The 16103-nt window shown below is 54.5% G+C and overlaps 1 protein-coding gene across 1 annotated transcript in view; it reads right to left on the bottom strand.

The window, feature by feature from the left end:
• Positions 1 to 3823: 3823 nt before the first annotated feature.
• The window catches only part of Obscn (obscurin, cytoskeletal calmodulin and titin-interacting RhoGEF), a 137663-nt gene continuing 125383 nt past the window's right edge, over positions 3824 to 16103 (bottom strand). Inside the window, 22 exon segments of the mRNA XM_052195943.1 lie at positions 3824 to 4072; positions 4240 to 4389; positions 4569 to 4644; positions 4880 to 5103; positions 5328 to 5567; positions 5764 to 5848; positions 6385 to 6555; positions 6704 to 6826; positions 7511 to 7678; positions 7798 to 7908; positions 8059 to 8139; positions 8606 to 10592; positions 10889 to 10966; positions 11314 to 11359; positions 11456 to 11608; positions 12482 to 12508; positions 12703 to 12875; positions 13147 to 13224; positions 14391 to 14451; positions 15182 to 15382; positions 15481 to 15559; positions 15698 to 15866. Of these exon segments, the coding sequence (XP_052051903.1) occupies positions 3895 to 4072; positions 4240 to 4389; positions 4569 to 4644; positions 4880 to 5103; positions 5328 to 5567; positions 5764 to 5848; positions 6385 to 6555; positions 6704 to 6826; positions 7511 to 7678; positions 7798 to 7908; positions 8059 to 8139; positions 8606 to 10592; positions 10889 to 10966; positions 11314 to 11359; positions 11456 to 11608; positions 12482 to 12508; positions 12703 to 12875; positions 13147 to 13224; positions 14391 to 14451; positions 15182 to 15382; positions 15481 to 15559; positions 15698 to 15866 (4659 nt within the window). The 3' untranslated portion in view covers positions 3824 to 3894.

Raw genomic sequence — 16103 nt, 5'->3', positions numbered from 1 at the left:
TCCTCTGCTTATCCTGTGGGTAAATAGCCAAGACCTTGGGCTGGCAAAAGCACACACTAGTTTTGCAAAGTTTGAACCGACTGATTCCAACTCCCATGTTGGGAAGCTTGTAACTGCCACTGAAGGGAATTGCACACCCGGTTTCTGAGGGCATCTGCAATCACATGCTGCATAAACCCCTCTCTTAAACACACACTACTAAAAAATGTATTTAAAAGAAAACTTAAAAAGCTGACATGCCAGGCAGATACGCGGTCACTGAAGAAGAGGGTCACTGGCCACCAGACCTGAGACACAGCAGTTATTTCCCACACAGGCATGATAAAGTGGGGGATGTTCCCATATGTTCTCTATCATGTGTGTTGGATGTGTATGACACCCCAAAAGGACGTGGCTCCCTGGGGTTGGGGACCTTGTATGTCATCAACTAGCCCTTTTCTTGTTACCAGCTTTATTTTGAGGACACCCTACGACACTTCCACGTGTTGGTCCCAGGCAGGGGAACTGTAGCAGGTGAGTACAGCACCTGGCTGTGTGCATCCACACTGGCTGTGACTTGTAAACAGTGTGCTGCGTTGGTGATTTCTGGGGCAGGAGACCCTGGCAAGCAGATGAGACAGTCGTGGGGTTGAAACTAACATGTGCTCCTAGCCAAGGCTTTGGAGAAGAGCAGGAGACAGGTCCTGAGGAAGGATGACGTCCATGACCAAGGCCAAATACTGCCTTCTCTAAGTCCGAAATGGTCTTTGTCCAGGGAATATACGCACAGCCAGGAACTCCCATGTCCTGATGGGAGCAGTCTCCGTGCAGTAAAGGAGATGAAGGACAGATTAATGTAGTGAGTGGACTCTGCTGGAGCAGGGTCTGAGTCCTATCCCAGCAGTGGGGGAACTCTGAAATGAGGCATTGCCGGAGGGCCAGATGTTGGTCAGGAAAGATCTCAGGAGAGCAGTGAGGCCCTCAGAGCAGGTGGAGGCTGAGGTTCTCTAGAGCTGCTCCCCTGTTGTGCTCACTCCTGTATTCCTCAGACCTAAGTCAAAGTCTTGTCACACGGATTCCCAACCACACAGTTTTAACGAACCTAAGTGAAGTAAAACTCTTGTCTTCTGCAAGGACAGCAAGTGCTTCTAACCTCTAAGGCATTGGTTCTCAACCTTCCTAATGTCCTCATAAAATTATTTTGTTGCTACTTTATAACTAATTTTGCTTCTGTTATGCATAGTAACGGAGATGCCCACTATGCAGGATGTCTGATATGCAGCCCACGGGTGGAGAACCACAGCTTATGCCCCCTCCCCAACTCATTTGTTTCCTTGCTAGACTTACTGACTGACACAAGATAGAACTTCAGTATAGTTGCTATTTTGAGGCAAAGTTTCACAATGTAGACCAGGTTGGCCTTGAACTCAGAGCCACACAGGACTCTGCCTCAAAAGCCACCACATCTAGCCCCTCAATGTACTTCTGGTTTGCATTTCCCTAGTAGCTAAGAACATTGAATATTTTCATGTGTTTATTGGCTATTTGTACTTCTTTTGACAGTTGTCTGTTTAATATTTTTATTGATTAGTGTACTGGCTGGGTTTGTGTCAACTTGACACAAGCTGGAGTTATCACAGAAAGGACCTTCAGGAAATGCCTCCATGAGATCCAGCTGTAAGACATTTTCTCAATTAGTGCTCAAGGCGGGAGGGCTCCTTGTGGGTGGGGCCATCTCTGGACTGATAGTCTCGGGTTCTATAAGAAAGCAAGCTAAGCAAGCCAGTAAGGAACATCCCTCCATGGCCTCTGCATCAGCTCGTGCTTCCTGACCTGCTTGAGTTCCAGTCCTGACTTCCTTTAGTGATGAACTGCAATGTGGAAATGTAAGCTGAATAAACCCTTTCCTCCCCAACTTGCTCTTTGGTCATGATGTTTGTGCAGGAATAGAAACCCTAAGACAAATTGGTACCAGCATAGTGGGGTATTCCTGTGACAACCTAACCATGTTTTGGGGAGGACTGTGGAAAGACTTTGGAACTTTGGGCTAGAAGATCCATTAGGTGTTAAGAGCTCTGCTAGATGTTATGTAAGAGCTTGGAGGATAATGTTGAGAACAGTGTAAAAGATGGAGGCCTGGCTTGTGAAATTTCAGAGGGAAGATTAAAGACTCTTATAAGGGCTGTTACTATTTTGATTGTGAAGATTCTATGGTTTTGTTTGGCTGGGGCTGAAGAATCAGCTGTGATTAACAAGATAACAGAACTACTAAGGCAAAACCTTTGCATTACTGGGACTATTGATACTGATTAGCTGGAGCTAAGAAATTAGTGGTGATTGAGACCAGCATCATTGATGTGTAATCTGGGAAGTCTTTTCTGAGAACACAGAGGCTGTGTTACAGAGACAGCCAAGGTTGTACATTGTGCTGTGTCTGGGCTTGGTAATGTGTAAGAGCCACCCAGGTGGTACTGGTTTTGAAGGCATGAAGGGGTCATGAAGAGCAGCTGAGGCTCGGCACTGTGAGAGGCCATGGAAGGCCATTAGTGAAGGTGCAGCCTCAGTTGCAGTTGATGACCCAGGACTGAAAGAGTCTTGCAGAGGAGCAGAGGCTTGGCACCATGAAGAGAGCCTATGAGCGGCTCTTGGTGAAGCCTAGTTTCAGCGGAAGACAGCAGTTTTTTGGAGATGCCAATACCATGAGTGACCACCAAGAACAGCAGCAGCAGTGGAGTACAGGCAGCTGGAGCCTAGAAGACAAGCTGTGTGCTACAAAGGGCAGAGCTGGAGAAGTAACCCACGCCCTTGGACGAGCCCAGAAGATTGTGAGTGGACCCCAGACATTGGATGGTTGGAGTTTGATTTTGATTGTCACTGTGCCAATTTTTCCCTCTTGAAGAAGGTATTTTAGTGGAGTCTACCGTTAAGAGACTTTTAATTGTAAAACAGACTTTGAATTTTAAAAGGAGATTGGATATTTTAAAGGGATTGAATTTTTAAGCATTTGCAGAGACTGTGAGACTTTTAAAGTTATTTAGATCTTGGGGATGAATAAGAAAGTAAGGTTTGAAGCTTAATAGTGATGTATATGCGTGTCAAGTTGACAAGGGGTCAATGGGAAGACTGGGGGTCACCTGATTCTTACCGTGACCTTGAGTCAGCAATCCCAAGACAAGACCTGAATAAAGACTCCAGGGGGTTCATGGCCAGCAGTACTTCCTGATTGGCCCCTTTGCACCTTTTATCTAAGAACAGATGCAGCCAAGAGATTCCAAACACACTACACACGAGGCCAGGAGAGAGGCCAGTACGTTCTTGTGAATAGCGTAGGCCTCAGAGGTTAATAGAAATGCATGAACAGCTGGGAGGGATATGAGGGTACTTCCTTGTTACCAGTCTGGCCGCAGTGGCGCTCTAAAGAGATACCCATGTCTCTCAAGTTTATCAATTGACCCCAAAGAAATAGAAGTTCCTCTCCCCCGCCCCCCAGGAAAGGACACTATCCAGAGGGGACTCTGTCTCCCAGATTTCAAACAGTTCTAACAGCCTGTCAGAGCGATTTACACGATGAAACTAAAACCCAGATGACTGTGGTGAGTGAAACTGCATCTTGGCCAGCACTGCTTAGATGTGCATATCCTTGGCCCTCTATTTAAATTTAGCAGAGGATCGATTTGAAGGTCTGTATTTCAGTGCCACTCTTCCCCAGGGAGCCACATTTTAATTGGCTTATTGAGGATGGGTGGTTGGACCCGGCTTGGGGCACAAACTGTGATCCCTAAGTTCCATAACACTAGGAAGACCCCAAACACCAGGAAGGTGACTCAATAAAGCAGAACACTCCGACTGTTTTGCACCTTTTATTGGCCGGTGTCCGCATGTGGCCTGGCACCTCCTGCTCTGTAGAGCTGGACCTCAGTGCACCTGGGCCAGGTTATACTTCTTGTAGAGGAGCGCCCGCCGCTTCTCGCGCTCGCGCACAAAGGCGCGCAACCGCGCGGTGGGGAAGGTTACCGGAGTGGGACGGGAGCCGGTGGGGCCCTCCTCTGTCAGCCACCCGCACTGCAAGCAGGTAGAAGCGCACGGGCGGCCCCTGAAGCAGAGAGAGTGGATCAGCAGGGGTCTGAGGATTAGGCTGGACTGGGGTAAGAAAAGCCAAGAGGGAAGGGCTGCACGGTGGGTGGGGCTGGCGACGTGGGATAGACTGGCCAGAGCAGTGGAGGATGTGGGGCGTGGCAGAATACTGGGTGAGCTCCTTACCAGGGTTGGGCACACAATGAACTCTGCAGGAAGGCTACAGCGCCCCCTGATAATCCTGCGTAGCAGCGACTCAACCGAATGAGTCCCTTGCGCAAGCCTTTCTGCAGGTCTCGAGTCCCTTCGCTGCTCTCTGGGTAATCGCCACTTAGCCTGCGTGGGTGAGAGGCGCAGAAGTGGGTTACCCTCAAATGGATAGGAGATACTGGGCGTCGGAGGTGAAGTAGAGGGAGCAAATTTACTTCTGCATATATTTGTGGGGGTGCACACGGCTTTGCATTTGCAGCTTGACCCAACCACCTAGCTTCCCCAGACACCCCAGAAGGACTCACATAATGAAGGCTGTTACACCAATAGCCCAGATGTCTGTCTGTGGAACAGCCCCGTGGCCTTCCAGAAGTTCCGGAGCTGCAGAGAAGCATGGGTGGACATGAGGTTGGGCACAGCTGGGTAGGGCAGGAGGTAATGTCAGTGGAGGAGCCAACTGCATGCATGGAGAGCATCTGGGCCCAAGTGAAGAGGCATGGGCATCTGACTCTAATGAGAGCTGGTCAGTAGAGCTGGTAGTGAGGGCGGACAGGCAGGGAAGATCTTCCTCCCTGCCCTGACAGATCAGGAGACTGATCAGGAGTCATATACGTACCCATGGTCTCCAGGTAGTCTTTGAAGTTCTCAGGCGGTGGGACCTTCTCTTGGCTGAGACTCTGGGCGTTACCCAGGTCTATAACCTTAAGCAGGTTGTACTCGGTGACCATCATGTTCTCTGACCTCAGGTCCAGGTGCAGGATGTGTTGGGCATGCAAGTACTGGGTGGCACTCAGCATCTGCCACAAGTAGTCCTTCACGTCAGACTCTGAGTAGGAGTCCCTAGGGGCACAGATGGCTCAGAACAGGCCCAAGGCAGGTAGAATGGGTATCCTGGCAGGGCTTGGCACACATGGGAAAGCTGAGGACACTGCCCTGGCAGGCCAGAAGGGCATCAGGTTCTGCCGAGTCCCAGCTACATGGGGTCAGACAGTTCTCACAGTCCCTCCCAGAGATCCCTGTTTGCGTGGCTGACTGTCTCCCAGGCAGACCAGGCTGCCCCTCACCTCTCCGCCAAAGAGGGTAGCAGTTCAGGGCCAGAGCACAACTCCAGGATGAGCACCAGGTGCCGGGGACTGAGGTAGGCGGCATGGAGTTGTGCCAGATGTGGGTGGCGCAGTCTCTTAAGTGCCTCATATTCTCTTAGTACAGCTGTCTTGTCCTCGGGCTGGTAGGGAACGATCTTGGCTGCCAGGGCCCGCCCACTTGCCCTCTCCCTGCACTGCCGCACCACACTGAAGCGGCCCCTGCAGGAAGGAACCAGGTGAGGAGTGAGTAGTCCCCACACACTTAGAGCAGCAAGGACCAAGCTCAGGGAGCAGAGAAGGCAAGGGGCCAATGACAGACATGCTGGGTAGTTGCTGTGCAATGTGGGTCACGGAAAGCCCCCAGAAGGAGTTGGGGGACGGTCTCCACCCTCCCACCTCTACAAACACCCCGCACCTCCGGATCTGCATCTGGAAGGCAAAGGTCTTTGTGCTGGGGAGAAGCTGGGCTGGCCTTCCCCGGCTGCTTTCCTCCTCAGAGGCTGTGAGGAGTGAGATGGGGACCTAGTTAGGGAGGAACATCCAGGCAGCCCTGCCCCTCCCACCATCTCTCAGTACCTTCCCAAGCACAACAAAAATAGCCCTTTAAGCTCTGACCTCTCATTTCTCGAAAAAGTAACTTTGTGTGTTGGAGGGGAAACTTGGATAGGACAGGGTCATGATGGAATCTGTTATCTTAACAAATTGCATTCGTGATAATGGCAGAGAACATTCCAGATGGAACGGGGTAGCGATCAAAGGACATCTACCGTTCTTGAGTCTACACCATGCACTTCTAATCAACCACAGCAGGACTCTTCCATCAAATGCAAACACAACAGCCAGTAAAGTCAAAATCAACCATGATAAACTGCCAGGGTGACGTGAGGAGGGTCAGTGAGTGAAGAGGGACAAGAGGACAATGGGATCCCCAGGGAGTGCAGGCTGTGAATGCTGAATGCAGGCATGGAGATCATTCATGGACAAGAGGATGTCTCTGCCTGACCTGATGGCCACCCTTATGGGCCCCAGAGCTTACCCAGGTGGTTGGGTCCTCCGAGGAGGACCTGTTCTGAGGGGCTGCTGTAGGGGCCCATTCCTGCTTTGCTGACACATGCTGTCCGGAAGGTATACATGCCACCCCTGGGCAGCTTGCCAGTGAGGTAGCAGCAGTCGGAGATGTCAGAGGCCAGGGTTGTCCAGCTGCCTCCTGACCACACGGGAGAGAGTAAGAAGCCATTGTGGAGAATCAAGGGAACCCCTCTCCTGAGGCCACCCACAGACAGAGAGCAGACACACCCACAGTGCCTTTCCAATGCTAACCCTTCACAGAGTCCCAAGCCTCAGGAAACCTATACCTTCTATACAGCACTGCACAATGTAGGTCACCGGGCCACAGGATTCCACAGGCTTCCAGACCAGCAGCACGGCATCCGTGTATAGTTCCCCCACCTCTGGCCGTGGAGAACATGAAGGGCGCTCTGCAAGGGCAATTCTGTGGTCAGCATGGACACTCTCAAGGAACAATGTCTGGCCACACCTATCTCACTCTCAACAGCTGCCAGGCCTGCCCTCTACTTGTTCGGTCATTTAATGGAGAGGGGCTTCAAGCTAGAGTGAATAGAAGAGGCTGGCACCTCTCCTAAGTGTGGGTCCACCTGCCTGGCAGTCTCTGTCTAGATCCCTCTCAGCTGGCAACCTCACCGGGTCACAGTGCAGACCCTATAGAGTGGCCCTGGTTAGTGCCTCATCCCTGCTGAGTGCCCTAGCCCAAGGCTAACAGGCCAATCAGCGATGGACTGGTCCCACAGCTAGGCCAATAGTTCCAGTCTTCATCATCCGAGAAGTGCCCTCTGATGCTATGTGAACCAGAAAGCAATACAGGAAGGCGAGGTGGTGTAGTCAGGAGAGGAAGTTCCTACCTCAGGCATGTGTAAGGGCTTTCGGTCCAGCAGTGGAGCACACAAATAGACTCCTTGGCACTAGATGTGGTAGAAGCAGCTTTACCTACTTTGACTTTTCTCAAGTTCCCTACAAGCCCCAAGTTCCATGGACCCTCAGAAAAGAAGCCAGAATTGTCCTGCTCACTAAGCAAAATGAGACGTCCTGGAGCTCCCAGCCCAGCCCTCGTGGCCTGGTGGAGACTTCCAGTGTGGACCACACACCTGCTTTCCGGAGGATGCCTGTGGTGACCGCTGTCCCCAGAGGATTGCTCACACAGCAGGTATATGTGCCCAGGTCCTCCTCCCTCACCACCAGGATGGTCAACAGCTGGAAGTTCTTCAGGGTGGACGAGATGAGGAGGTGGCCGCTGCTCTCCAGGAGGACCCCATCTGTGACAAGACAAAGCCAGCCTTGGCTTTCCCCAGGACAGCCTCAGCATCCTGCTGGGCCTGTGTGTCCTTGCTTGTCCGCACCAATCCAGCACCCAAACTCCAGGACAGCTCCTTACCTTTGCTCCAGGTAGCCTGGGCAGCTGGCTGTGCCAACACCTGGCAGGCCAGTGTCACGGACTGGCCCAGGACCACAGCCTCGTCTGAGAGTTCTCTTAAGAAGGATGGTGCTGAGAGGGGGTAAAAGATGAGCCTCGAGAAGAGACTGCCTGACCAGACAGCCCAGCCTGGACCCTGCTCTGCTCCAACAGAAGCCTTCCAAGCTTAGCCCTCTGTACCAGAACCCCACACCGGACCCCGCAGTTGTGATCCCTGCTTACCTTGGTCTCTGCCCTTCAGGCCTGACAGCCGGAAAGAAGCTAGGCCTGCCTTCTTTCTGGGAGGCCCTTCCTTCTCAGGACCTGTGGAAGAAAAAGGCCCAGGAGCTCAGGGGGAGAAACAGGATGGCACCAGCTTCCTCTACCTGGAAAATCTGGCTGGGAGGCTGGCCCTGGGGTAGGGAAAGTCAGAGGTTATGGAGACTCTGAAGATGAAGGGCCTCTGGAGTCCTGAGAGCTAGGTCAGAGGATCTGGGTTTAGGGTGGCTCCTGGGCCAGAGATCTGGGGTCTGGTCCCTCTCTCTCTTCAAAGGTCTGCCACCTCTGTTAAGCCTTTGTGGCCAGTATGTATCAGAGATGGTCTCAGATACCCGGTAAGGAGGGGTGTCAGGGTAGCAGAGGGGAAATCAGGATTTGACCTATGGGGTCATGCTGGGAGGTGTGGGTCATATAGACAGGAAGAGGAGGCCAGAGAGGGCACAAGAGAACCTGGTAGCCCCATGGATGCAGAACAAGGGACATGGACATGCCAGATGATGGGGGAAGTTACCTTCCTGCTTGCCCTTCAGGATCCTGGATATGTGAGCCATGGACGCCTTCACCCTCTGTCGCAGCCCAAGCTCCACAGGCTCCTCCCCTGACAGGCACCTCCCAGGGAATTGGAAGAGGCCACGGGAGGGGGACCACTTGCGCTTCCTGCCCACAGCAGCCTCGCCCAGCAGTGCTTCCAGGTCTCCTGGCTCCTCTGGCTCCTCTGTAATCTCCAGACCAGCACGCAGTCCCAGCTCGCCTGGCCAGGGCCACACGGCCTCCTCCAGGAAAGCTGCTGGCCCTTGCCCGCCTTCAGTTTCTGAATCAGGTGACTCTGGCTGCTCTACAGGTTTGGGGACCCTCCTGAAGATCATGAACTCAAATGGGAGATATTTGATGTCATATAGATCAGAGAGGTTGAGGTAGGCAGGATCTACCTCAGAAATGTCCAAGGAGATGGTGTCAGCTGCTTCTGCATCACCAGACAGGTCCCGGATCTGTACCAGGGAAACCTGCTCAACTTCCTCCCATGGGGTGACGCTTGGAGAGGTCCTTGGGGGAGCCCCGCTGGCCTCAGCAATGGGCCCCAAGCTCTCCAGAGGTTGAGGGCTCTCAGGTACACCTTCATCCTGCTCTTCTGAGGACTGGGACACAGCCCAGGCCATCCTGGCCCAAAGAGGGCCCTGTCCTAGCATCCCCCCCGCGTCCCCGCCAAAGGCGAAGGTGCCATAGCCTGCCACCCCTGCATAGCCCCCTCGGGACTCCAGAGAGAACTTCCGAGTGGTGGCCTGCTCCTGAGGCCGCTGTGGAGGAGGCGTGAAGTCACATGTGTCCCCGGCTTCAGACAAGCCTTCAGTATCCGGGGGCGCACCTACTTGGGAGGCTGACCCTGGGGAACTGGAGGGAACTGGGATTGGCCCTTCAGATAGAGAGCTATCCTGAGGTTTCTTCTCAGAACCCAGAAGGGGGCTTGCTTGGGTTGGGAATGGGGCTGCATGAGGCTGCTCTAAAAAGAGTGGGCCACAGGATGTTGAGAGTTCCTTCTTCAGCGACTGTGGAGGTAAGGAACCAAGCAACTGTGATGATGGAGGGCCACATCCCTCCTGGGGACCAGAACCTAGTTCAGAGTGGCAGGAAGGGGCTGGTTTCCCTCTACAACTGTCCTGGGATGATCCCTCTTGCTTAACAGACCCAGCGTCACCCCTCATAGGTGGGAAGGGGACAGACTCCTGCAAGAACCCTTCTTTATGTCCCATGTCCTTGGCAGTGGTTTCATGAGTCAATCCCGAGGAGGGCGGGGTCAGGTCTTGTTCTTTGCACACCTCAGGAGAGGGACCAGTAGCAAGTGGTGGGTTGTCCAGAGACCGGCTTCGGCCTGGGACCTCTCTGGCATTGGAACTAGGTAGTCGCAGGGCAGTCTCGAAGGAGGGTGTCTTGGTCATCAGAGAGGCCTGCTCCTCCCTAGCAGCCTCTTCCTCCAACAAGCTGTACTCCATCAGTGGCTCCCGCAGGCCAGGCAAGGCCCTGGCAATGTACCCGCCCTTTAGCAGGTGCCGCCTCCGAGCTGGGTGCCTCTTGGCACCTAACGTTTTGCTCCCGCGCTCTGCGCCCTCACCCGCTTGCTGATAGAACAAGCTGCTGATGACGCTGTGTCGGGGCACACAACCTGGGCTTGCCGGAGGAGGCCCAGCACCCTGGGGGGATGCTGGCACGGTTGTGTCAGCAGAGGGCATGCTGGCCTCTGTCTCCTCTGGGAGGCTGGCTGAAGGCCGCAGAAAGCCCCGAGGATGCAGCAGTGGCGAGTGAGTCACAGGGGACGGTGGCAGCGACTTAGCCCTGGCAAACGGGGCGAGCTCGTTGTCTGAGGAAGACGATGAGCTAGAGGAGCCACTGGCTTCCCCTCGTAGGTGGCGGGCCACTCCTAGAGACGGGCTGTCTGGAGGACCCTGGAGCAGCTCAGGGATGGAGCGCATCACCAGGATAGACTTATAGCTCATCAAGGAACGCTGGAAATGGGGACAGAGGGACATCCATTGGGCATAACTGCCCATGGCAGGAGGTGGGGTGCCCATTGCCTTTTTGCTCCAGAGGAATTGGTAACCCAGGACATCTGGGTCTTCTGTACCGGATGCTCTACTGCTCTGGCACTGCCCCCCACCCCCCATCTTGTGCACTCAAGGGAACCCAGAATCATGGAGCAGGCCAGCCTGGTCCTGTGCTCCCGGCCTAAGTGGGGCACACAGCTAGATTCAGGTTCCCTTCCCTGGCCTCAGAACCTCTTTCCTGGGAAAAGGGGACTCACCTGCCAGCGACTTCGAGCAAGCAGGAACTTGAGCTGTTTTGTGTTAATGAAGTGGGCCTCCTCAGCAGGCATGGATTTCTGCAGTGGGAGGGAAGTGGCTGTGGTAACAAGAAACGGACCCTGGCGCCCCGGTGGGGGCTCTCCAGGGATGCAGGCCCAGCAGGATGGAAGCAGCAAACTTCAGTCTCCTCTCAGACACTGCAAATCCTTCTCCCAGATTCCCAGGAAGACAGAAGGAACCCCTTGTTGCTAATTGCATAGCAATACTTCGAGGAGGACTTCAGAATCCCCCTGCCAATAGGAAGACACTAGTGTCCTCTGAACTGGGGAGCAACAGGCCAAAATAATCCATACTGAGGAGAACTCTTGGCCTGCTTTTCCCTCTCTGCAGAGCAGCGATCTGAGCCCAAGCTGGGCCTACTTACCAGGAACCAGGGGTGGGCAAGGCACTGGGAAGTACTGGGCCGGGCCCTGGAGGAAGAAGAAAGGCAGGCAGGCTAGTCAGTCAGGTGGGTCCTGTGACAGGGCTGACGAGCTTCGGCAGGTGAAGGACAGGCGAGCACTCACCTGGGGGTCTTCTGCAGCGTGGCTTTGATGAAGTCCTTGGCGTCCTCACTCAGATGGGCAGCCATGGGACTGCTCCAAGAGACCCGCCCCTCCAAAACATTGAGCAAGGTGGCGCGGTCACTCTCTCCAGCAAACGGGGATGAGCAGGTGAGGCTGAAGGCAGAGAGTGTGGAAGCTGACGCCCGGAGAAGATGCCCTGGCTGGGCGTGCACCACGCTCATCTAGACCTGAGGATTCTAGGAAATGTTCCAGGCTGGACCAGAGCAGTCCAGGGTTAGCTTGGAGCAGGGATCCAGGCTTAGTTATTAGGGCTTGGACTGGGATGAGAATCCAGGTTCAGGCTAAGGTGGAGGATTAGGAGTTGGCCCGTAGCAGAGACGGAGGCTCAGCTTTAACGGGGGATATGCGGTGAGCCTGAGGTGGGTATCTTGTCTCTGATTTGGGTAAAAATAAAGGCTCATCCTGAGGGGATCGCTTGCCCTGGTCCTGACATGGAGACTCATGTCCAAAATAGGACAGAGATACAGGCTCAGCTTGCGATGTGAACATAGCCTTAATTTGAGGTTCAGGTTTGAGCAAGATATCCAAGGTCAGTTTGAGGTGACACCTAGCGGTAAGCTGGGCAGAGCCTCAGGTTCAGGTTCAGAAAGGGAGGAGACTCTCAAGGTCTGCTTAGGGTAGGAAGGAGCATTTGCCGAGGTAGAAATCGGGGTTCAACCTGCAGAGGAGATCTAAATTTGAGCTAAAATATCACTAGCACCTTCAGGGGGCATCGGTGGTCACTGAGTCCCCCATGGTCAAGCTCCCGGCCCTGCAGAGAAGTGGCTAAGCTCTGCCTCGTGACCTTGGGGCATTAGTGAGAAACATTAAGCAACACCTTTTTTTTTTTTTTATCAGTGTTGGCCTACTGCCTGGTTCCAAAATAGCTGCCTGCTGTGTCTCAGGGCTGAGCTGGGGAGTGGCCAGCAGTGCACTTGGCCGACGAGGGGTGAGTTTGGAAGAGGTGATGGGGCAGGGTCTGCTTACCTGAGGTAGGAGATGACGCCCATGGCCCTGCAAGAATGGAAACACCACATTTGTGAGTCATACCAGGCCTGTCCCACAGGCAAGGTTGTGTGCATGTGGGAATTGGAGAAGCCTGGGGCTGGAAGAGGAGGCAGAGGCTCAGAGGCTCCTCAGCTGCCCCACAGACATGGAGGACAGGGAGGCTCCAGATCAACGGCCCTCTGGGTGGGCCAGCCACTCACCATATGTCCGAGCCCTCGCTCACAGGATTCTGCTCGATGATCTCTGGGGACACAAATTCCGGTGAGCCGTACTTGCTGTACTGTGGTTCTGAAGGGGTGATCTTTTGGGCAAAGCCAAAGTCACAGATCTTAATGTCTTCCCGAGCTGGGTGTACCATCAGGATGTTGGGGGGCTGTCAAGCAGAGTTGGGAAGTTGCTGAAGGCTACACTTCATGAGAGAGGCTAACTCCCACCCTCCAGGCCTAGGAGAGCCCTGAAGAGTCCTTGAGGCTGGTAAAGGGCAGTGGGGAGTCCCCAGGTCAGCGTGGGCATTACATCCGCTCCATCAGAGCCAAACCCCACTGGAGGATTGGGAAGCAGTTAGTTCCCTGTCCTTAGAATCCAAGCCTAGGCTGTCCCACCTGTCCCCACCCTAAGTTCTGGAGGTACCATGAGGTCAATACCTTTATGTCCAGGTGGAGGATACCATGGCTGTGCAAATAGTGTAGGCCTTCCACCAGCTGCTGGATATACAGCTTGACCTGTGGTAAAGGCCGGGTTCAGTTTGGAACCAACCCCCAAGAAGCTGGCTCAGTAACCTCTTAAAGCCCTGGCCCAGGTGAGGGGCCAGCCTCAGGTACCTCCTGAAGACCTGACCCAGGTGAGGAGCCAGCCTCAGGTACCTCCTGAAGGCCTGACCCAGGTGAGGGGTCAGCCTCAGGTACCTCCTGAAGGCCTGACCCAGGAGAGGGGCCAGCCTCAGGTACCTCCTGAAGGTCTGACCCAGGTGAGGGGTCAGCCTCAGGTACCTCCTGAAGGCCTGACCCAGGAGAGGGGCCAGCCTCAGGTACCTCCTGAAGGTCTGGCCCAGGTGAGGGGCCAGCCTCAGGTACCTCCTGAAGGCCTGGCCTAACTAAGCGGCCAGCCTCAGGTACCTCCTGAAGGTCTGGCCCAGGTGAGGGGCCAGCCTCAGGTACCTCCTGAAGGCCTAGCCTCAGGCACCTCCTGAAGACCTGACCAAGGTGAGGGGCCAGCCTCAGGTACCTCCTGAAGGTCTGGCCCAGGTGAGGGGCCAGCCTCAGGTACCTCCTGAAGGCCTGGCCTAACTAAGCAGCCAGCCTCAGGTACCTCCTGAAGACCTGACCCAGGTGAGGAGCCAGCCTCAGGTACCTCCTGAAGGCCTGACCCAGGTGAGGGGCCAGCTTCAGGTACCTCCTGAAGGCCTGACCCAGGTGAGGGACCAGCCTCAGGTACCTCCTGAAGGCCTGACCCAGGAGAGGGGCCAGCCTCAGGTACCTCCTGAAGGCCTGGCCTAACTAAGCGGCCAGCCTCAGGTACCTCCTGAAGGCCTGGCTCAGGTGAGGGGTCAACCTCAGCCTCCTCCTCTATTCCATCCCAGCTTGCTCCTGACATCAAGTGTCTTAATTCAGGCCCCACAGGTCAGGAACCTGTGAGCCCCAGATCTGGGGGTTTCCTAAAGGTGGGCTGGGCCTAAACAGGCAGGAAGCAGCAGTCTGTTCAAATCAGGGAGGAGCAGACATCACTCATACAGCTGTGCAGGTATGGCCAGGAGGGGTAGGAGAGGCTGGTTATGCCTGGCCACCTTGGAAGCTATAAGGGACTCAGGTCTAAAGAGGCTATGTCTGGGGACTGGGGCGTGGGTTCTGACTCTAGGGACCCCCTCAGGCAAGGAGAAGGCAGAGATTACCTCAGCTTCAGTCACTACACCCTTCTTGAAGAGTCGATCCAGCAGCTCTTCAGATGAGCACCTGGGTTTAGTCAAGGAAAAACTGCTGCACCTGATAGGAACCACCTGACCCCTGGGCCCATGCTCACAGAAAGGAACCCAGGACCTGAGGCTCCCGTGAGCTGGATCTAGGGGTGCTGGTATCCAGAAGGAGGAGAGTGGAATTAGAGTGGGGCTCTGGGCCCCCGATGGCTCACATGCCTGAGAAGTGGGCCTTCAGAAAGACCCTCTGGTGAGTAAGGCTGTTGGACAGCAGCATAATGGAACCCAGGCGCCCTTTCATCTCCGCAGAGAGCCCACTCCAAAAACCCCTTCCCAGGATCCTAAGACACAGCTTCAGGAGTGATAGGGCAGCCAGGCTTTGAAATAAATAAGAGCCCCAAACATGCCCCCATGAGTGTGACAGAGACCAGGAGGAGCTGGAATAGGAGCCTCCTCTGCAATATCTAAGAGGTCATCTCTGAGAGGGGTCCCAGGCCATCCTTGCTAAGAATCAAGACTGTGGGAGCCCCCACCCATTATCCACAGAAAGGAAAGATCTCGTGTTCAAACCCCCAACCACACCACTTGGATTTGTAGGCTCAGGAGCTGCTGGCACACACAGACAGTCACAGTATCAGGATCCTCTGATGTGGGGCTAGTACTTGTCATGATAGCACCCAGGTCTAGGGACCCCCACACTCAGCAACTCCAGCCCTAGTCTGGGACCTGATGCCTTTTTGAACTCTCTCAAGGATTCAGGTGCAGGATACAGTTCCAAGATGAGAATGAGAGTCTTTCGGGTCTCAAACTGGTCCAGGAGCCCAGTGACCAGCGGGTGACCGAGCGTAGCCAAGATGTCTCGTTCCTGGTATGCCTGGGCTCGAGTTTTGCTCCTCAGGGGGATGAACTTGGCAGCACAGGACATCTTGTTTCCTTTATGCTGAACCCTTTTCACGAAACCAAACACACCCCTGGGGGTGAAGAAGGAGAGAGGAAACCCATGGTAGGTATCGTGCTGAGGGCGTCCTGGGAAGGCCTGGAGATTGTGGAGCAGGTAAGGAAGCGATACCTCCCAATCTCTTCTTGAACCTCATAGAAGGAATGCAGTTTTCTCCGATAGACTTGCTTTTCGGCATCTAGCTTGTCCCCTACAGTCAAAGCACAGGATAGGGACAGTATGGGCAGCCATGCATTGACCCCACTACTCTCCCAATGCAATGTCAACGGATGCTCCCTGGTCCCTACAGCCTGCCCTGGGAGGGCCTTGGAAGACCCAGCCAACTCACCCCCGCAGACCAGCAGCTCTGCCTTGCAGAGCACCTGTCCACCTGCATTATTGGCAACACATGTGTAGACCCCGGCATCCTGTGGAGCCACGTCAGTCAACACCAAGGAATATGTAGTTCCATCTTGCCGCTGGCTCAGCCGGGCCCCGTTCATCAGCTGGGTGTTGTCCTGGACAAACAGGAGACCGGCTGGGTTACCATCTGTTTATCCCGGGATAGGCCGGCCCCTGGACTCACACACCCTTCCCGGAGCAGTTCTTCTAATACCTGCTGTGTGCCCAGCCCCAGGTGCAAGCCAGAAGTGGGCTGGGAAGGTCCTGGATAGGGATGCAGGGTGGGGCTATGTAGTCAGGGTTACAGATTGTGTGGTGAGGTTCACGAGCCCCCTGGATACTCCCACATGGTC

Source organism: Apodemus sylvaticus, chromosome 10, assembly GCF_947179515.1.
Source record: "Apodemus sylvaticus chromosome 10, mApoSyl1.1, whole genome shotgun sequence".
In the NCBI taxonomy this organism is placed as follows: Eukaryota; Metazoa; Chordata; class Mammalia; order Rodentia; family Muridae; genus Apodemus; species Apodemus sylvaticus.
The sequence above is the reverse complement of the archived record's forward strand: the minus strand, read 5'-3'. Positions and strand labels throughout refer to the sequence as shown.